A 21,145-nucleotide genomic window follows, 5' to 3' on the forward strand; every position below is an offset into this window, starting at 1 on the left:
CTCAGCTTGTTTAAAGTTTGGATAACAGTACAGTAAAAGGCCGTAAGTATCAGGAACTGTTGTCTTACATAAACATGTGTGAAAATGTACACATTGAGGCATGGGTCTTAAGGAGAGACCACGAAAATAATCTTCCAAAAGAACAGGGGACCCATTTATCATGCAGACACAGAATCTGAAAAACAAAAAGTAAAAAAACATGAATAAACTGCAACATCTTACTCAAAAATGATCCCTACTATTTGAAGACCTGGAAGGCTGTTTTACTCACAGACATGTCCATCTTGAGAGAATTTGCTTGCAGGTTCAACAGACAGTGGTAAATGGTCCTTAAGGTGGCAGTAGACTACCAGTAAGCAAATTTTTTAAATTGAAACCCTGGTTAATAGAAGAAGACTAGAAGGTCTAATCATTTCCCGATGACATTGAAAAGGCAGCACATGCTTCTCAATTTTCTCAATGTGCTTAATGTTAGTCCCTTCCTTGGCTAGAACCCTCCACCTCCTGTGTGGCAGTGTGGCTCACTACCAACTTATCCTGTCAGTAACAAATTAAAGGCATGCCCTGAAGAAAAAACACCAAAAGTGCAGCCTACAAGAGTGTCATTTAACTAGGGGCTGAAAACTAGGCCCATATGACAAACATCCTGTCCATTGATGGAATTAAAAAATCAATACAAAATCTCTTCCCCTGTAACTTAACTAAAGATTTTTAAAAGCTCACCGACAGAAATGCTTCACTTTGAATTCTACAATTCCACCTTTAATGGTAACTGGCCCTTCTAGTTGTCCTGTGATATCTGTCCAGCTAGCATTCCATGGTTTGCCCTATGAGTCGAGGTATAATATCCTTATGACCTCATTTGAAAGCTCTGAAAAGTCATGCTTACTTTCGCGAAGGGTGAGGGGAAGCTTGATAGTCACAGGCCCCATATGCACAATGTTCTGAGAGCTTGAAATGTGAATGACAGGACCACACAGTATCCCAAAGTCTTCAACCTCATTGCTTGGAAATTCTTGTACCTTAGATGAAAAATCAAAATAGGCATTGACTTTTGGTGAATTACATACACATTACACAATGTTCTTTCTTAGGAAAGGATGATAAATTTTCCAATTGTCCTTAAGTAAAGAGAGATCATTCTTTTATAAGTTACTTCTGTGGGAGGTTTTATTTAGATGCATGTTTTAAGGAGTAAAAGTAACAGAGATAAAAGGGAAGCTAATTTATTAACAAGCACATGCACATACATCTTGAAGTCATTTGTATCTGAACAAGGACAAATTGTAATTTGGAAAATCTAAGTCTGATTTTGAGCATTTTCTGTTTAATCAAATAAGAGAAAAGCAAGAATGCAAATGATCAAGAGTGTTGTCACTGATTGTACCCCACAGTGAAGTTTCATAAGAAATCTACAAAGTGGTAGATAATACAATAGTACCCTGCTAACTCAAACTCCACAGGGAAACAAAAACTGGTTAAAATTAGCAGGGGTTCGAGTTGTTGGACTTGGTGTTGATTTAGATTTATCATGTTAATAATTAAGAGGCTGTCTCTCTTATTTCCACCCGGTCAATTTTGCGTCAAAAATAATTTTGCCTGAAACTCTGTTAACAGAAAGACTTTACCTAGGAAAGAACTAAATTAGATTTGGTTTGATTCGAAATAATTTTCTGACTACATTACGGGCCATTTATTTCCCAGTCCGTAGGGACCGTCGCAACGTCTCGAAAATTGAAAAATAGGCATATTCTGTAATGTTGTAAAATATTTGATTCGCATAGTTAAGCCACAGAATTTATATCAGATTGCTTAAAAAACCTTTCTAGTTTGCCAAGAAAGTTAGAATTTGCCCTCTCAACATATTTGAAAAGGCGAATTTTAGCATATTCTGACCACTAGGAGATATTGGTCTGAGAGTTTGGAAATGTTATGGCATCGGTAAAGGGAAGTACATTCCATATGACGTAATTTATATCAAGCACCAAGGTCAAACGTCCCTTCAAACCATAGAATCTCAAGGGTTTTATGATCCTCCTGAAAAGCGTGTGGTCAAGTGTCGTTCAAAGGGCAGAAAGGAAACAGAGAGTACCACGCCATTGTTTGAATGCTCTGTGTTTGGATGTGTTGAAGTGTTCGAAACCTTTTCGCAGATGGAGCTGCACCTGGACGTTGGAAAGCATACAGTCAGCAGGTTAAAGCCAGTATGATGCAATCAAAAGGGACTGGGCCCTTAAGTTCTCGTCGATAGATACCGCTGGTATCGAGTGGTCGAGCTGTTCGTTAGATTCTAGTACACCACTCACTTCTCCCGAGGATACTTCGCCCCACTCGTCTTTTCGAACAGGATGGGCCGTAAGCAAACCAAGGGGCAGCGTTAGATTTTCAGAGAAGGTAAAAGAATACCTAACGGCACGGTTTACACTTGGAGAAAGAACTGGGCGAAAGGCCGACCCCGCCCAAGTTGCAGTGGACATGCGAAATGCAAAAAATGAATCAAATGCACGTTTGTTCACTAGAGAACAGTGGCTGACAAAGAGCCAAGTTCAGAGCTTCTTCTCCCGGCTAGCAGCAATGCGGCAAAAAGATCAGGGTGTGATCGGGATATCACTGGATGAGGAGGAAGATATCCAATGCGTCCAGGAAAATTCCGAGAGAAGATCTGGTAGACAAAGTTAACAAAGAGATCAAAGTCTCACATTCAATCTGCTACGATACGTAGGACCTCTGTGAACGTTACCACAATAACACACTTCAGAAATTCAATGTGGTTTTGTTGAGAGCCATCTGTAGTCATTTTGAGATCCCTGTAAGATTGAGAGACAAAAAACAGATCCTCATAGACAAACTGTCGGACGTGATTAGTGATTGTCAGTGTGTTTCTCAGTAAACTTATGTAAACAATGTCTTATACGGTGGCTGAAAGTGTAGAATATGCTCTACAGATACAAACTACCTTTACTTCCGATATCAAGTTCTGACGGCGTTGTTATAGTGTAATATATTATAATATCTAGTAGTCAGTGAAATGTTTTGATGAAATCGATTGAAAATTTACCAAAAGCAACACTTATAACATCTGTTCATACGAAGCATGTGTCAAGTTTTTAACATGTTGGTAGCCGATTTTTCCGGCTATTGACAGGTTGCTGTTCTGTGGACACAATCGACGCGGAACCGAGAGAAGCAAGCTCAGGATATTTGAAATTGATTTATTAATTATATGATATCAAACTCCAGGTAAAAGCATTTATTCTTTTCATCCAAAATTTTTCTGCCCAAATATTACTTTGGGATACAAAACAAAACCATATGACATAACTTACCGCACAAGCTATCAGCGGTCTTCTCTTTTGTGCGGACCTTTGTGAGAACAGTATAACATCGAACTGATCTAAATTTAAGTGATTTCTTCACTTCAGAAGCCTAAAACCTTCATTTCTCCCTCAGTTTCCAGGCATGGAGAGTTTATATTCTGATTTTGGATAAATTCAGCTCTGCAGCGATGTTAAATGGGCGATTCACCGCGAAATGTGGCCAATTTCGACATTTGTTTTGATACCACGAATCACGATGGATGCCGCCTACTTTTCGATGGCAATACCTATTTGTTGAAGTTATCATGGATTTCACCAATTTGGTTATTAGAAAAATTCTGAAGTGAGCCATGAAGCCGGGCTGCAAAGCGGGTAAGCTGTATTTATGACGAAATCTGCTCCAGTGGTTCGATTTTGGTGTAGGCGAAAAAATCGCGAATGCTCGTACATGTGCTGATTCAAACGGTCATAACTTTTGAAAAATCGAAAACGTACAAGGGTTTTTGCATATTTTTGCCTATAAAGGTCTAAACTTAACGACTGTGTAGGATAGAATCATCAACCAGGTCCCAAATCCCAAAACTTAGCGTCTAAATCAAGGTCATTAACGGCCATCGGCCGATGGCGATTTCTAGTGGTCAGAATATGCTAAAATTCGCCCTTTCAAATATGTTGAGAGGGCAAATTCTAACTTTCTTGGCAAACTAGAAAGGTTTTTAAGCAATCTGATATAAATTCTGTGGCTTAACTATGCGAATCAAATATTTTACAACGTTACAGAATATGCCTATCTTTCAATTTTCGAGACGTTGCGACGGTCCCTACGGACTGGGAAATAATTATGGCCCGTAATGCAATCAGAAAATTATTTCGAATCAAACCAAATCTAATTTAGTTCTTTCCTGGGTAAAGTCTTTCTGTAAACAGAGTTTCAGGCAAAATTATTTTTGACGCAAAATTGACCGGGTGGAAATAAGAGAGACAGCCTCTTAATAAGGAATAATGTTTTTCTCATTCTTGCACAATAAACAGTCATATACTTACATTTAGTTTATATTAAGTGCTTCTTTATAAGGAAGTTTAGTTTGGGAAATTCAGCTGAATGTATTATGTTTCCATAGATGTTACCACATTTATATCAATCATGATTAAAGGTTGAGACTCACATTTTTTCTTTAAGTTCAAGGTATCAGCATAAATTTGAGCCAAGGGAAAGTAAAATTAGTTTGAGTTCATGGGAAGTTTTAGTAAACTGAGTTTGAGCTACCTAATGGTAAATGGCTACCTAATGGTTGGTAAATGACCGGAAAAACTAGGTCAATTCCAGGGGAGATTGGGTCTCGTTTGAGTTAGCAGGGGGTTCAAGTTAATTAAGCAGGTTAGCTGGGTTTCCCTTACCTTAATTGTCAAAGTAAAATCCAGATCAATAGGTACAGAACTGAGAGGAACTTCAACACATATGTCTGAAAAGTCAGGTACTACACATGTGAATTGAGGAGCCACTGAAGTACAACTTGTGAATGTGAAGGACTTGAGGCGCCAAATGGCAGCAAATGAGGAACATTGTGACAGTGTGCATGTGGCTTTAACAAGTTGAGGCCAGTCAGAAACATCTGGTATTTCTACGCATAAACGTTAAATTTTAGTTCTATATTTTGGGCTATTTTCTAACATCAGTATGCATATTTTCCACACTGTTCTCTATACATTTCTTAAGGTGCCAACAAGGAGAATTTGTTGAACAGTCAAGAGCTCCTTTGGCTAGTGATCATTTCCTTTATTCTTGTGACCTTAATGCGTGATTCAGAGGTGTTACTGTAAGGAGAAATTAGATACTAGTCACTCTCAGTGGTCAAAGGGTCAAAAGGTACCAAAAAAATGAAAACTGTGTCACTTCAATGATGCTGAATAAGGAAAGACTAAGGGGTAAAAAATGATTGTGAAGTCTAATTTTCTGGCTGTAGGTGGTAAATGACTGATGTTTCAGCAACCTTTGGAGAAGTCATCATCAATTTCACACGCAGAATTGTTTGTCATATGAGTCTGATTTGCGAGAACTGATTGGTCAGTTTTGCCACAGTGTCATTGGCTGTAAGTCTGAGAGAGCAAAACAAAACAAATCAAAAAAGGACAAAGCATACCAACAAACTAGTAGTTTAGTCAACTTGCACTGAATTCAGAAATCTTAATCAGACATACGACTAACAAACAACTCCACACTGGATTGACTTCTGCTCAGGTCAACGAAATGCTGCAAACTGAAAATATAATCAGTTCTTTTCAGGACTATATACCCTCACCCAGGTTTTCAGACTTCACAATCGATAATCATATAGAGCAAATTTCAATTGAGTGTCGAAAGTAACCCGTGATTGATTTGTTTTTGCTTTCCTTTGCTCCTTGATTGATCCAGAAAACTCAGGCCACTCTTTCAATCAATCACAAGCAAAAATAAAACAAATCAAGACTTGATCACCCGTGTTTTCCCGCGCTTTACTTTGAGTTCTCAGTATTTCCTTTCTTCTGATTGGCCGTCATGATTATAGTTTGTACTTTGGTTTTGCAACACTATCCAAAAACTCACTAACAATCATCATAAATGACATGTAACCTGCACCTGATGCATGCCAAGTCTCCAAATCCTTCCATTCGTTGTCATGTAGATCCACCAATTGCTTGATAACCACTTCATAGCCCTTCAAATCACTTGCACTGTGCAACAAAGCCACAGTTACGTTTCCTTCGTCATCTCCACTTAACTCTAGGTCTGGTGGACCATCGTGTGACAATTCAATCACATTACTTACCAAAAGCTCATCACTAGAAATGGGCGGACTGCGAAGTTTAGGAGGCCATACTGAACAAGTAAATAACAAAGGTTTTGGCACAGCCCCTTCATGAAATGTGACATAGGCGGCTGCTTCCGGTAGGTTCCATACATTACCTTTTTCTGTAACTTCACCCCTGAAAATAAGGTTGGCAATAACAGTTATGCTTTGGAACATTAAAATATAACCAAAAAATGTTAAGGAGTGATGACATTTGTCCTCAAAGCTACCTTTGAACAAACTTATATATTCTATCCTGGGGCTAATTTTGCAAGGCGCTTTTCTTTTGTTTTTACTTAAAAAAAAAAAAAGAAAAAAAAGGAAAGAAACTCTGACCAAGGTCTGTGCACTAACTAAGCTTCCTTACACCACTCCTTTTTCAATCATGGATTTATCTTTACACCTGTGCAAAAGCCACATGAACCAGTGATAGAAATTTCTAAGTCTGTAAGAGTTCATATAGGCTCTTTTGAGAAGGGTAGCTCACAGTCCTCTACAGAGTTAAAAAATTCTTAAAGTCCCATCAGAAAGAAGTCATCATCTCTCAATATTAGATGGTAAAACCATTGCCACTCTCATCAATCAATCTTTTTAGTTTGAAGTTCATTGGGCGTTCTGTGATATTAATTAACTTTTTATCATCCACTGATTACTAATATCGACTCTCCAAACGAACTGGTTAACTCTTGTAATGTGAGCCATCTTACCACTGATAAATTGATGAGTTAGATATAGTAATTCTTACCTAAAAATGACAGATCTTTCGATCTCTTCAACATCCCGTAATAGATCTTTCTTCAGTTCTAAGTGTTGCACAGTATCTGGTTCCATCTTAACATCTCCCAACTGGGACATCACTCCTTCCATGGAAACTAAATGTTTTTGATGAAACAAGCATACAGATAAGCAAGGAGCTTATCACACTTCAAACCCAGCTCCTTATTCTCAATTGTACATTGTACAGCAAGTTTATCTAATTAACAAATGGACAGCGGTTTAGCATGATCTGCTCTCTAATTGAAAATGACATTTGTCATCACAGTAGTCAAAATGTCTTGGATTCACAAGGTACAACTGCAAATTAGCTGATTAGATTATGCTATTACTGCCAATTGTGGTAAAAAAAGATCTTGGTAGATTAAAAGAAATTAAAAATGTATTAAATTGATAGCAAATGGCATAACTCAATAATTAATAATTAATAATTCAATAACCAAACTTAACCAAAAAAGTAAGTCATCACCAGTTACTATTTCCTCTTGAATATAAAACAAGTAGAGTTAATTAATTTATGATTAACAGCTTTAAGAACTGTGACTCAGTAACAATTTCAAAATCATCCATTACAAGTGAATTTTTTTCAAGGGGGAGGGGGAGGGGAAAGAGCAAGGGCTTTTTTTTCTGTCATGCTAGAGATTTTCTATCACATATTAAGGAGGCACGGTGGCCAAGTGGTAAGGACACTGGGTTTGTAGTCTGGTAGTCCTGTGAACAAGCCCTCCACCCTGCCACCTCCCAAGATCTGATTGTTAACTCTCCCCTCTAGCTGCTACACATTTCGAATTCCTTGTGAATAAGTTACTATAATATGGTGTCAGATTGAGATAACACCTTCGACCTGATAAGCATGAATATACTCATGACCTGTTTGCTAGATAATGTTTAGATACTATGTAGGAAGAAGTTACTTGTTAATCACTTCTGGGAGTTCAAGGGCTAAATGGTTCCTTGAGTTCAATTCCTTTGCAGTGCTTTGTATGTAGCCAGCTGCAGCCTGCCTCCTGCCAGTTGGGGTTTTTACACCCCATGTTTAATTACCATGTTTGGGGCCAGATTGTTTGTATTGGTGCTGAGATGAGCCATATTGGGGGGACTGGTCACAATTATATAGGTATACAAATACATACCCACACATACATTCCTCATATTATCAGGTATGTTGAATTAAACTGATCAGAGTTGATTTATCTTGTGACAGCTAGTAGGGGGGGGGGGGTATAACTGATTGTAATTCAGTAACAATTTATCACAAAAACTATTTTGGGAGAGAGATTGAAGGTTCTTCAAGTCTGCAAAGAAATTTTACATGATCGATCCTTGAAATGTCATGCTACTGGATAATTAACCAACTTAAAATGCATTTTTCCTTTTGTCACCCTTAAACTTCCTTCTCTTACCAGTGCTGGATACCCCAGAAGTTCCAGGTTCTCCAAAAGCATCAAGTTTATGTTTTTGGGCAGCTGAGCCACTTTCTTCGTCTTGCTTCACTTCAGTGGAACCAGAAGCTAGTATGTGAGTAAGAGAGATGAAAAGGTTAGGGTAAAAATGTGATATTCAAAGTTACGTGATATTTGAAATATTCAACTTAACAAACTAATTGACTAATGAGAGTGTATGTAAGTAGATCTTGAATATTTTATAAATAGTGATAATCATGAACACTGATTGATTATTAGTCTTACACTGTGGTCTGCCAGATCCAGTTGTAGATGGCTGCGGGCTAGCATAAAAGTCAGCAAGCTTCTGGTCATAACCTGTGGGTTGCAATAAACAAATTTAGAAAATTAGTAAGGTTTTGTTTTATGTTTTCTCCCAGGTTTTGGTACTAGACAGATGTTTCCAATAAAGAAAGAAAGACTCTTGAGGATATCATGTTTTCATAACATTAACCATCTGCTGAGCCATAACTTTATTAAAAGACTGAAACAACCAGTGAAACCCTTCTAAGTAACTGAAAAAGTTCTCCTGCAACTGTATCTCATTTGCAATCCTGTAACTACCATGATCAAATGCAGATATAACATAACTGGAGTTGAAGGATGACAATGTTCCTAGCAGGCAAGGAGCTTATAATATTTCAAACCTAGCTCTATGTCAGAAATACTCATGTGCCATTTACAGATGCAAGTCGATCAATCTAAAAATTTCTTAGATAATATGGAATCAAAATAGTGTTTAATGTAATGTAACAGTGTTGCAGCCATTTGCTTAATATCTGGTTATGCCTTTGTTCACCCATAGTCAAAAACAATGATCATAATGTAAATGATATGAATAACAACAATAACTATAATAGAAATACCAATAACAACTAAGTAATAATGATTTATAATTAATTATTGTGGTTATCATATAGTAACCCTGGTGAAAATCTTTCAAGGATCTTTAAGGATCCTGCAAGATCTTCTTGAGGACCTTTGAGGATCCTCTTGAGGATCTTCATGAGGATCTTTGGAAAATCTTTGAAGATCTTCAAAATTCATGCTAAGATCTTCAAGGATCCTTCATTTTCTTGCCAAGATCTTCAAGGATCTTTGATTTTCTTACCAAGATCTTCAAGGATCTTCAAAGTTCTTGTCAAGATCTTCAAGGATCTTTGATTTTCTTGCCAAGATCTTTAAGGATCTATTATTTTCCTGTCAAGATCCTTGAAGATCTTGTCTGGATTTTCAAAGATCTTCAACTTTCAACAGTACCTGCTTTATGTCTTGAGCGAAATAGCTACAGAAAGTATTTCCTGTGCAAATGCACTTTACCAAGTACATAATTCAAAACTTTGCAACACTCTTCTTAACCTTGTGGGTAAGATTATTACATCACAATCAAGTTTACCTTTCCAGAGTATTTAGCATTTTAAACTATTTGTTTGAATCAGGTCTATAAAAAATTATGGCAATCATAGGTCCAAGTTGACTCAAGGCTCATTCAACTTTTTACCAGTATACCTGGATTATCAGTTATTAGCCAAGTTAAGGCTATAACATTTAAATTTAAGTAAATTTACCGAAGAAAAGGTTCCTCATCTTTATCACAAGACTCTTACAAGGCTCCTTCCAGCTATACCTCTCCAAGTACTTTTCACATAGAAATCTTGACTCTGAAAGTCGCACTTCTCTCTTTTTCTGACGGACACGCTTGATTTCTTTAGCCCAGTCTTTAGGATCTTCAGAGTCTACTACACTGTGTGAGCCTAAAGACACTTCCTTCAGAGCTTCTCCAAGTCCTGAATTACCATTGACAAGTACAGGCAGACCAGCAGATAATGCCGAAAGAGCTGTTATTCCAAAACATTTTATCCCGGATGGCATTATTGCAAGATCCACTGTACAGAATAAGTCAGCCAGCACCTCTCTGCTATCATCAAAGCTGATGTCATAGTGAGCTGGGTCAACAAACTTGAGTTTGTAGGATTCATCTTTCAACTCAGCAATTGCTTTAGTAGCTATTTCGTACCCTAGGATATTAAAATACATCTTGTGGCCGACAATACTTCCAATAACAAGAACAATGAATGTCTTTCCTTCTTCAGCAGCTTGCCTTACTTCCAAAAATTCAGAGAAAATGCTTGGAGTAAGGTCAAAAACATTTTCCGTTTCATACCATCCATGCAAGTAACGCAAGTAAGGCAAGTAATGCCTGTAAGCTTCTCCCTCCTTGGGTCCAACTGTGATAATCATTTTACAATGTTTGTAAAGAATGCGTTTATGATCAGTGCGTTCTAAGTGTTCTAAGTGTTTTAATAGTCTAACTACTTGAGAATCAGAGGAAAACACTTGAATCCATTTGCAATGTCTGTAATTTGGATTTGCCTCAATGGATTGACTTGATTGGTCAATGTCAATTCCATGACCAATGACACAGTTAATTGCATGGTTTCTTAGAAAATGTGACAGTCGATGAGATGGCACTTGACCAGGAATACCATGTACTTCAATGAGCGTCACATTGTGATTTTTAGCACTGATCCTGTCCTCTTCACTGCAATTTGGAAGCAAGATACTAACATCCACATTAGTGTGTTTAGCTAACTGGATGGCCAGCTCTCGGTTGAAAGTTGAAAAGTCCCCATCAGTTGATGATCTCCACTCCCTGCTTAGCAAAGCGACTTTAAGTGTCCTGTTTTCCTGGTATTCCTGTGATTGTAAACAAAACAAGAATGGTATTGACAATCAACTGTAAAACAATAATAATTCACAATAATGGATATCCACTCAATATGTAACGTCAATTCTTTTGTAAACTTGTGTTTGATTTTTATCCTATGCCAAAAAATCAGATACATGTAGATTGAGACAAATTTAAATCAGGAAAATATTAAGTTGCTTTAGAGATCTACACTGTCAGTGACACTGTCACTGATAACAACCATTACAGTTGCATGGAAAGTTAAAATTATCCTTAAAGGGCCTTCCTTTTCAACTCTCTTTGAAATTGGTACATGTAGTCTCACTGAAGACATTTAGGTTAAAAAAACAAGGAGAATGAATGTTTTCGTCAAAATCAAAGGTTGGTATTTTTGTAATAGATTTAGAATCCTCTTACTACCTTCTGAAGTCTTGACATCTCAGGAAGCTTTTAAATTTGAAAAATTATGCTGGAAAAATACAAAACAAAGTATGAGTTCACTGTACATTGAAGCTTTCTATTTCCTCTTAGAGTGTTGTTGAGACTACTCGAGGCAGTACTGGGGGCTAACTTGACCTTTTCGGAAGGCCTTTATTTTCTCACATACTTGAGATCATTGTTTAAGTAGCCTATCTGCAAAATTTGGCAATTGGAAAACGGCCCGTTTTCGAAATGAGAAGTTTTGCTTCCAAGGACAAATCTTGCAGCAAGTAGAGATAAGATCCTGATCCAATGGCGTTTGCCGTTTACGAGGTACATCCTTTAGATTACATTTTAACACATCCATTTGATAAACATTTGCTAATAAAGTACAAAGTGCTATCTTACCATGGATGGAACTCAGGAAACAGCTCTACAGTAACTGACTACTTATACTTTCTAAGAAATAAAAACATATATTTTCGTTTCATGTGCTAAGTTTCCAAACGTTGCAAATTCAGCACATTTGTGACGCGTCACTAACGCTGGAATCTGAGATTGAAATTTGCATGTTTTCTCACGATAAATAGCGTTAAGTACAAGTTACACATTAGGAGATATCAACGGGACCTTTAAATCTGAAAGTGGCATCGAACAGATCCTGAAACGTAGAAAAATAGTAATTCCTCAATCGAATACCTTTAATCACGGAAGCACGCGTAAACCGTTGCTGATTGTTGTCACTGCTTTCCACTAAAAACCTCTAAGAGGAATGCCCACAACTTTGCCGGTGAACCTATCACTCGAAGAGATGATTACGAGCCGAAGAAATATTGAACTTAATACATGATTGAGGCAAACGCTCCCTTGTTAGGATGTCAGCTCCGTCAAAGAGTAACTTTCCGCATGAAATGAGCGCGCATGCTTTGCATATTTGGCGCCTGTCGCTTTTGTCCAGCTTGATGACTTTCGTCGGAAAACGCACAGAATATATTTTGCACCTTTTTTGGACTGATATTGATGTGATCCGACCGGAAAATTTAATGGAGTTTGTTCTTATGGAAAAGACTGAAAGGTCAAGAGAATTATTTTAGTTATAGTTCAACTAAAGCTGATTTAAATTTATCCAGACAGCTCGTTGCGTGTTCCCGTTCCATTCACCGATTTTATTTACAAAACGCATTTCATCATCGGTATTTGTTCAGTTTAAGCTTTAAACTTGGAAAGCTTTTCGATGTAACCTCTTTTGGTAGTAAAAGCTGTTTTACCATCGAAATTAGTTTTGAATCTGTAGCTAGTAATTACAAACTTGTCGCTCGGTCCTTATGCTGATGTGAATGTTCTTTTGATCGACATAAGCTTAATGTAACAGTGTACTAAGCAGTGCCGCCCGATTGCTTCACCAACACTACTTACACGTAATAAATGGAATAACATTAATACTTGACACATATCTTAACCTTCTTTGCGGCTGGAAATATGTCGATATCAAGATTTAGGTATATGAAAATTCACATATTTGCACTGCGGTGGAAAGATGAAATTAGAAGATCCTCGCGGCTAAGAACACTACTGAATGAAATGAGCTGAATTTAACTTAAATGCACGAAGTTCCTCTAGCCTGTAGTATTTTTCAAGCCATTTAAGATCTTTCCGGCTAGAGGTACATGACCGAGAAACAAGAAGATATTCAGGAACAAAAAATTATTTTAATGTAGTCTAAGGCTAAATGGAATGCCAAAAAGCAAAATTCAAAGCAAACTGTGATAAAAATTGGGCAAAGTCAATTAAATATGTAAGCTGTACCTCTAGCCGGTAGTATTTTCTCAGCCTCCTAAGATCCTATCAGCTAGAGGTACAAGACCAAATAAATAAGACCACATTCTATTGGCTATTAGGTGTGAGGACATGACTGCAGCGGAAGACACAACTACAACGCTATAAAGTTATGCTATGCAGCAGAGGGGCATTCTGTTGCGCGTGTTCTGTTACTTTTATTTTGATGTGAGAAACCGCTGGTATGCGCCTGCCTTCGTTTCCCGCTCAAGAATCACGAAAGAAGAGAAGGAGAAAAACACGTCGGAAAACAATAGTTGGTCGAGTGTTTGAGACAACCTTTCTTGTCATTTTTCCCTCTGTAACTTATAAGCGGCAAAATCTTAAAATTGTTGTGTGATGTGTGGAAGGAAGTTATTTTCAAAAAGCAAAAGATTGTACAAACGGCTTGGAGTCTTGTCTTGTGATTATTTGGGTGATTGCTATATATGATGTTATTTGTGAAGGACGCAAAGGGCCTGTCGAAGAGCACAAACGAATTGGATTGTACACTTTAATCGTGTCTCTGCTATCTCAAGTTATGGTTGATCGTTTGAAGTACTCACTTTCCTGTAGGCGTTTTTTTAGAGCTTCAAATGTACTGTTAGTGAAATGTACTTCCAATTATAGTGAAAAATTAAAGTTTACCTTTACAGAAGTTTACGTATTGTTTAAAAAGTTTTTTTTTGACACGAATCACAACTGGTAGGGCGATTACCAAAACAAAGAAGGTCAATGCCGAGTAAAGAAAAGTAACACTATGTGAGCACTAGAGATACAGTGGTTACATCAAAGAGCTTGTTAGAAATGGAGAAACAATTATGGACTTTATCAGAGCGAGGAAAAGTCTTTTCGATCATTAGTCTCGAAAATATCATCAGATATGATCAATGATGTGGGGAAATTTTGAATTAAAACAAGTACTAGCATCTGTACTGGTTTGGGCTTCGATGGTGTTGCCATCTCCCCAGATGAGGATTTCATCAGCAATAGCTTTAGTACCTGCCAGTCCTTCTAAACTTTAGCCTATTCGTCTTTGGAATTCCTCAGGGGCGACACTAATGCCAAAAGGCATTCTGTGCCATTTCATTCTTCTAACAGAAGTGTTGAAGGTTGTGAGCAGGGAACTGGGTTCATCCAGTGGGACATGCCAGAAAGCAGACTTGATATTAGCCAAGGTAAGTGAGTGGTGTGTGTAGTTCAGAAGCAGATGAAGGAACATCGGGTTTGCCACAGTCTAAAGTAGCAATTTTCTCTCGAATTAGCTCGAGAAGCTTTAGTTCCTCAGAATCTCTTAGGCCCCGTAGAGGGGTCAGGTCCTCATTAACAATTCTAAACTGAATGATTCCTTCTTTTCTTGTCGCAGGGTTGAACACAAAACATTTTCTGGCTCCCAGTGTTTGTATCTTAGTTTTCTCTTCATAGAGTGAAAGGGTTGGTCGGACAGTTGTGTTTAGGTCCTGCAGGTCATGATCACCACTGATTTCCTTATACACACCACCTGGTAAAATACTAGATGTAGAACCAGAGTCTATCTGAAAGTTTACAGAAATTCTTTTCTTTGAGATGAGCAAGTCTGCAAAAGCTTTCTTATGGTCACATTGTTGATTCAGAGTGCAAATTTTGTCCACAACTTCATGAAAATGCTCTTCACCATCTTCATCTACTTTTAGGACAAATGGTTTCCTAGTTGATCTGGACTGGTTTTGATTTCCTGGTTTTGGTTTTCTCTCCTTTTGGAGTCGCTTACATTCCTTGGAATGTTTAAAATGATTTTTAATCTTGCAAAGGCTACACACTGCTCCCCAGGCAGGGCAGTGTCTCTTGTTTTCAAAGCCATGAGATCATTTCTTGTTAGCACAGTAGTTACACATAAGACCTTTGTTTGGCTTATCTTTAAATACAGCATTGGCACTATCACTCACAGGTGGTTTTAGACAGCATTCTTGAACTTCTTGGTTTCTGGTTTCGTGAGCTTTGCCAATTGACACAGCTTGAATTCGAGTAAGCGTGTTTCCTTTTTCAAGCAGTTTTTTTCTTCAAATCATCATCAGAAACACCATAAACAAATTTGTCTCTCACTTGTCTGTCTTCATCTATGTTATTGCAATCTTTAACTAACAGCATCAAATCAGTGACAAACGAATTGATTGTCTCTTTACCGCTCCTTCCAGTTTAGTCCACATCAGTTCGTAATTGCTTACGAGCATTGAACTTTGGTCGCTCAAAGTTCATAAATTTCCAGAGAAATGAGCAGCAGGATTTTGAGCAGGAGCACCCTCAGCTTCTTCGTCAACCATCTTTCACAACAGTAGTAATGATTAGATGCGAAAATTATCAGAATTCCTCGCTCTAGCCGAAAGTAGACGATGAAAACTCGCTCGAAATAATCGATGTTTACCTCACTATGTCAGTTTCGGAAGACTTTGGCGCGAACTGGTTTGGAGACTGTTTTCGCAGAAATGTTCAAAGATTTCCCTCCTGGATCCTCCAAGCAGGGTTCACAGTCGCTCCTAGTACCATGTTATTGCGGGGAAGAGACGGCCACACATAAGCTCAACTCAACATCTTTTAATGTTCATCTCGTAGTCTCGACATACATCCCCTAATACTTTACTAATGTCCAATCTCCTAACAACCAGTTTAGACTCAAGAGACAAAAGCCCACGCATTTTTCTGAGGTAAATGAACTGGTTGGACCGAAAGCTAAATAAAAAAGAAATAAACTGACAGTGGTGAGGGATTTGGGGGCCATGTGATAAATAAGTTTTGCCGAAGTAAGTCCTCTAGTTAGCACTTCGAGCCCAAAAAGGCACGTTGGAAAATTCTCACCATAATACAGCTACGAAATAAGATAAGATAAAAGCGGAGATGATTGAGGCAAGACTATAACCGTTGTTAAGACATATGCCCACATACTATGTACAACAGACTTGGAGAGCAAAAAGGCCAAAGGCAGTTGTGAGCCATGACTTGGAAATTCACCTCAACCTCCCAAAAACGAATTCGCCGAAGGTTTTAGTGAGAGAAACTCAATCCTGAAGCTGGAAAATTTTTTAAAGCCTTGTAACCGATGTGACTACAAAGAGAAAGAAGTTATTTGAGGTGATTTGAAGCTTGGGGGCCACCTCGAACTGAACGCAATTTTACTTTTAAGTTGTAGTATAATAAGATCAAATTCTAAACTACCTTCTCTTATCGTAACGAATATCAGTAAAATATCCGCACAAGCCACATAATGTAGTTAAAAAATCAGTTTTCCCAATGGAAAACTTCGTGATTTAGAGAAGTAAGACATCAACATCTTAAGACGAACCTTCAAGGTTTGTAGTCTCGTGTGCACATCTTTATCATTAGTAAATGAAATCTCAAACTTTTTCGGCCTTTATTCGCGTTTTGTTCGCATTTTGATCGTTAAAATTTCCTCATCCGAAGAGCCACAGACTCCACGAGTATCATCAGAGTTAGAAACGGTGGTATTTTATCCCTCTCCAAAACATATTACAAAAAGGTGTCGATCCCGCAGAAGTGTGCCAAAAATATCAAAATGGCGCCGAACGCGCCGAATAAATTTTATTGGCGCGTGCGCAGTTGAAATGCCCCGCCACTGCGCGAGAGATTATTTATATAAGAATAGCGACAGGTACAAGTGGAACGAAAACGAAAACAAAATTCGCTCACACTAGCATTGTTCTCCAGAAAAATTTCCGCACGGCCTTCTACTTCATTATACATACACATCTTATTGATGATACGCTGAAAGTAGTATAGGACGCTACTGCACCGGGTAACCAATCAGGGAGCCGGATATCGCACACGTGACCACTAAGAACAAAAGACTTCACACCAAAGAACAATAGAACAACAAGTTGTCCGCAAATTTACAAAAGTATAACAATGGAACAATAGATCAATTGTTTTCAATTCCCAAGGGACTGACATTATCATTAGGGATTTTGTCATCCATGTGGGAGTCAAGGCGCATTCTTCGTAAAAAGTACCTCGCACGGGTGTATCGTTCATTTCTTTGACTTTATAGGTGTAGACCACTCCAGGTACCACATTTGACACAAGAAACACCTCTTCAGTCCAACCTGGTAATTACCCTTTTTTAAACATCCTGGAGTTTTCGTTTAATCGAACTCTATCGTTGACTCGAAATCGGGGTTTCAATTTGCGTTGTTGTATTAATTTTTTCCGTACAATGTATCTCACACGTCACTGGCACTTTTCAAAGTCACTTCTGAGGCTTTCATTCCTGTACCTCGATGAAAGGATTCGTTGTATCCTTTGACCAATGCTTGTAAGATATTCAAGTACTTGTAAGTATTGGCACTCGTGAAATAACGATACATTCTACTTTTCAAAGTGCGATCAAATCGTTCTACCACGCTGGCTTTTGTATCACCGGTCGTAGAAAAATGATGAATGTCTGTATCTTTCATCAATTTTTGAAATGTGTGATTGTAAAATTCTTTTCCATCATCTGTTTCCAACCTTTGTGGTGTTCTTCCTTCGGCGCGTTTCAAGATTTTTTTAGAGGCCTCGGTGACGACTATTCCCGTTTTAGGAAATCTTCCGCGTCGTCTCGGTCGATGGAGCGTGTAAGCCAAATCTTTTTCAATAATCTTTTGAGCTTCGGCAGGTTTCAGACGATGTATACGAGCAAAACGCGACGCACCTCCCAAACTTCTCGGTTTTGTAGGATCTCCATAAGCTTCAAGTAATTATCTTTCTTTGTCACGTTTATTCTTTTTTTTTACTCTTGGTGCTGGGTGCCATGACATAGGTTCAACAATAGGCGTATTAATGGGAAGATAGAAGTACAACATTCTGCATATATAGCCTTAATGTGTTTAAAATGAATCCAAGCATCTTCCGCGTAAGTATCATGCAACCATAGTATAAAGACAATGAAACGAAAGGGACTCGTTACCGTTTCGGCAAACACTTTCGCAGGTGGATATATGTCTTCCTCTTTAAACACTATCCAATCTTCTGGGGCAAAATACTTTTGATAAATGTCTCTGCATATTTGTGACACAATGTTCCAACATAATCTATCTATGGCTTCGCTGACAAAGCTCGCAACACAAGAAACGCAACTCATGATGTCAAATCACAACTGAACTTTATTCACAACAATCATGTCATTATATTACATCCTATCTATTTCCTTTTTATCCAACAATTTTACTAAAGGAGTCTTGGCCCACTTCATCTTTGACAACAAAGACTACTGCCTAAGTAGTGCACATTACTGCGAGGATCACTTTCATTCACGTCTTTATCCGCAGTTCAAATATATGACTTTCATAGATTCTTAACCATTTATTCATCACTTCACGGGTTTATTTAGAACCAACTTCATGACCAGCTCCCAGTTGGCTTGTTAGCTCAGTTGGTAGAGCGCTGCACTGGTATCGCAGAGGTCATGGGTTCAAATCCCGTACAGGCCTGAATTTTTTTTCAGGCCTTATTTTCACTACTGCCTAAGTAGTGCACATTACTGCGAGGATCACTTTCATTCACGTCTTTATCCGCAGTTCAAATGTATGACTTTCATATACTCTTAACCATTTAAACTAAACAAAGATGCTCCCTTATTTAAACAAATTCCTCGCAGTCCTCGCTGTTTCTTTTTCAGAAAATTTTCGATTTTGAACTTTCGACACTTGTTTTTTCTGGACTTTGTCTTTGTCTTTGTCTTTCTAAGTTTCTTTTCAAATCTTTCTACCACATCCGTCTTTACGTCCGGAGTTACTGTTTTTTCTTGCTGTAAATTTTCCATAGGTAACGGTTCAGACATTATCAAAGGTACGCGTCTTGTCATGATGAAAACTGCAACTGTGTCTCAAATGGCGCATCATGTACACGATAGGCAACAAATCTTCACGATCTTCTGCTCTGTATTTCATGCCCCATACTTCAGGTGGAAATTCAATCTTGATGGAGTCTTGGGTCGTTTGGAATTGAGTATGAACACACAAGGGATCATTGAAATCCACAAAATTGGGATTCCATAATTCTTGATTGCGACCGGTAGGCATTTCATCTGTCCATTGAAATACTTTGCAGCGATTTCTCCGACAACGGAAGTACAGACGTTTCGCATTCATGTCACTGTAAGACAGGCAGAGTTGCATGGGTTGTTGACATCGACATTTCAGCAAATTCTTTCTTAGCAAAACATAGTACACAGCGAACAGCTTCTCTGAATCGTGGGCACAAGCGTAATAATATTTCAAACGATCTTCACCGATAAAGACGTGGCATTCTTTCAGGGGACATCGCCTGTAATTAAACCCGGCTTGGGAAGTCTTTTTTTCTAACTCTTTTTTAGGATTAAAGAAACATCTTGGCGAGGGGGCAGGGACTTCAAAACCCATTTCTTCCAAAATGTCTCGCACTTCGCCTTCTTCCATTACTTCTTCTTGAATCTTCACTACTTTTGTTGGAGTAACCAAGTCATCTTTACGATTGATTATGGGGTCAGGTTTCATTCTCTTTCTTTTCTTCATAACAGCTTTTACGTGTGCCTCTGCAATGATGAGTGATGATGTTTCGTTTGATTTTCTTTCTTTTATAGTGTAAAATGACGTTATTACCGGTCAAACTAGTTTTTACTCTATGGATAAGGGCAAGTGTGGGCAAGTGAAAATTTTTTTTTGTTTTATAGTGACACCATGACTCGTCAAACAAGTTTGGGCAAGTATCAAGAACATCATAGCTTTTCTACTCTGGGGAATTGGGCACGTTTGGGCAATCAAACTGACATTATCAAACTTGTCAAACTAGTTTCAAACAAATACCTATATAACTTGACTCATTCACTCTCTTTCATCACTCATCATGAATCTTCCATGCACCTCCGTGGCTGAACAAATGCATGAAAAAATTGCTAACATTAAAGAGACGCAAGAAAAACTGAAAAAGGAAGTAGACTCCCTAGTCTTGGAACACTTGAAACAACAACAACAAACTTCCAAGGCTCCAAATATACAAGAGAGTCTACAGACATTCACTCGTAAAGTGACACAGTTGGAAACAACCTTAGAACTGGAATCTTTAAAATCTATCAAAGGATTACTCGAAGAGGAACAATTACATATAAAATCCAATTTTGAAAAAATATTAGAAGCACTGAAAGAGAAACAAGACAAATTGGAAAAAGAGTTTCAAGAATCTATAGAGAAATGTTGTATGGAAGCTGTGGAGTGGTGGATGAGTAAATAAACAAGTATTCTTATCGTTCGCGTTGTATGTGTTCCACGTGTTCCTTGGAAAGGAGTTTCTTATGAGATCTGGAAAAAAGGGCGAAAATCCGTTCCGAATCAGAGAAAGACATGAACGTTTTCTTAAAACTGTTTAAACAATTATCTCTTCCAGAAGCAAAGAACACAACTTAGCTTATCTCTAAATAAAGCTTTGTTCGATGCCAACTTGTCTTAATCAAGTGCCTGAAGGTAAGATCCATTTCGTAGTCGAATTTCGCCCTTGGTCTTTTCCTCGCTTTTTGTAAATTTCGCTTAGGTTTTTTCTTTCGCCCTTGCTTTTTGTAATAAACTTCTTGTAATAATAAACTTTTTTGGTAATAATAAACTTTTCGTAATAAACATGTTGAAAGTTTATTTTTTGTGGGAGTTTTTATTGTTCATGCGCTTAAATGGAAAAAACTCTCACACGGATTACAAGTTTTTTTACTACGCTTTAAGGCTTTCTATTGCGCTTTAGGATTGAAAAATTCTCTTACGACTTAAAAACGTTTCCTTTAATTGAAAAATGTGCGGTGTTTGACGAATTAGATGTTTTAAAGAATATCTACATTTTCTGCGCATGCGTCTTGACTCCCACATAGAT

At 37.9% G+C, this 21,145-nt stretch overlaps 2 protein-coding genes and 1 long non-coding RNA gene across 8 annotated transcripts; 1 reads left to right on the plus strand and 2 right to left on the minus strand.

The window, feature by feature from the left end:
• Nucleotides 1–8: 8 nt before the first annotated feature.
• On the minus strand, nt 9–13,404 carry LOC149051024 (uncharacterized). Of its 6 annotated transcripts, none has more exons than XM_089195643.1 (10): nt 12,170–12,560; nt 11,471–11,519; nt 9,930–11,058; nt 8,608–8,679; nt 8,323–8,430; nt 6,891–7,017; nt 5,929–6,281; nt 4,716–4,939; nt 890–1,022; nt 9–175 (listed from the first exon to the last, which is right to left on the minus strand). In XM_089195643.1, the coding sequence occupies exons 2-10, from the start codon at nt 11,486–11,488 to the stop codon at nt 159–161; spliced, it is 2,181 nt and encodes a 726-aa protein (XP_089051769.1). In that variant the 5' UTR covers nt 11,489–11,519; nt 12,170–12,560; the 3' UTR covers nt 9–158. The 6 variants fall into 6 exon arrangements, 3 of the variants coding, with proteins under 3 accessions (XP_089051769.1, XP_089051771.1, XP_089051770.1); XR_016183477.1 differs by lacking the exon at nt 12,170–12,560 and adding an exon at nt 13,277–13,404 and having other exon boundaries at nt 36–175; nt 724–1,022; XR_016183476.1 differs by having other exon boundaries at nt 36–175; nt 724–1,022; nt 12,170–12,558.
• Nucleotides 7,025–10,212, plus strand: LOC149051025 (uncharacterized). Its single transcript, XR_016183482.1, has 3 exons — nt 7,025–8,458; nt 8,742–8,983; nt 10,074–10,212. It is a non-coding gene; the product is annotated as an uncharacterized LOC149051025 (long non-coding RNA).
• A 4,995-nt stretch (nt 13,405–18,399) lies between the features above and the next one.
• Nucleotides 18,400–21,051, minus strand: LOC149051026 (uncharacterized). Its single transcript, XM_089195677.1, has 2 exons — nt 20,098–21,051; nt 18,400–19,826 (listed from the first exon to the last, which is right to left on the minus strand). The coding sequence occupies exon 2, from the start codon at nt 19,804–19,806 to the stop codon at nt 19,087–19,089; it is 720 nt and encodes a 239-aa protein (XP_089051803.1). The 5' UTR covers nt 19,807–19,826; nt 20,098–21,051; the 3' UTR covers nt 18,400–19,086.
• Nucleotides 21,052–21,145: the final 94 nt, after the last annotated feature.

This window comes from Pocillopora damicornis, chromosome 2 (assembly GCF_964200805.1).
Source record: "Pocillopora damicornis chromosome 2, jaPocDami1.2, whole genome shotgun sequence".
NCBI classification, from domain to species: domain Eukaryota; kingdom Metazoa; phylum Cnidaria; class Anthozoa; order Scleractinia; family Pocilloporidae; genus Pocillopora; species Pocillopora damicornis.

Bases quoted from the DNA above. Each gene is read 5' to 3' on its own strand.
- LOC149051024 (XM_089195643.1), bottom strand. The intron at 7,018-8,322 runs GTAAGAGAAGGA...AAAAACATTTAG, and splicing joins TTCTGGGGTATCCAGCACTG to TTTCCATGGAAGGAGTGATG. The intron at 4,940-5,928 runs GTTACATGTCAT...GTTTATGCGTAG, and splicing joins TTGGCATGCATCAGGTGCAG to AAATACCAGATGTTTCTGAC.
- LOC149051026 (XM_089195677.1), bottom strand. From the start codon at position 19,806: ATGAAGAAAAGAAAGAGAATGAAACCTGACCCCATAATCAATCGTAAA.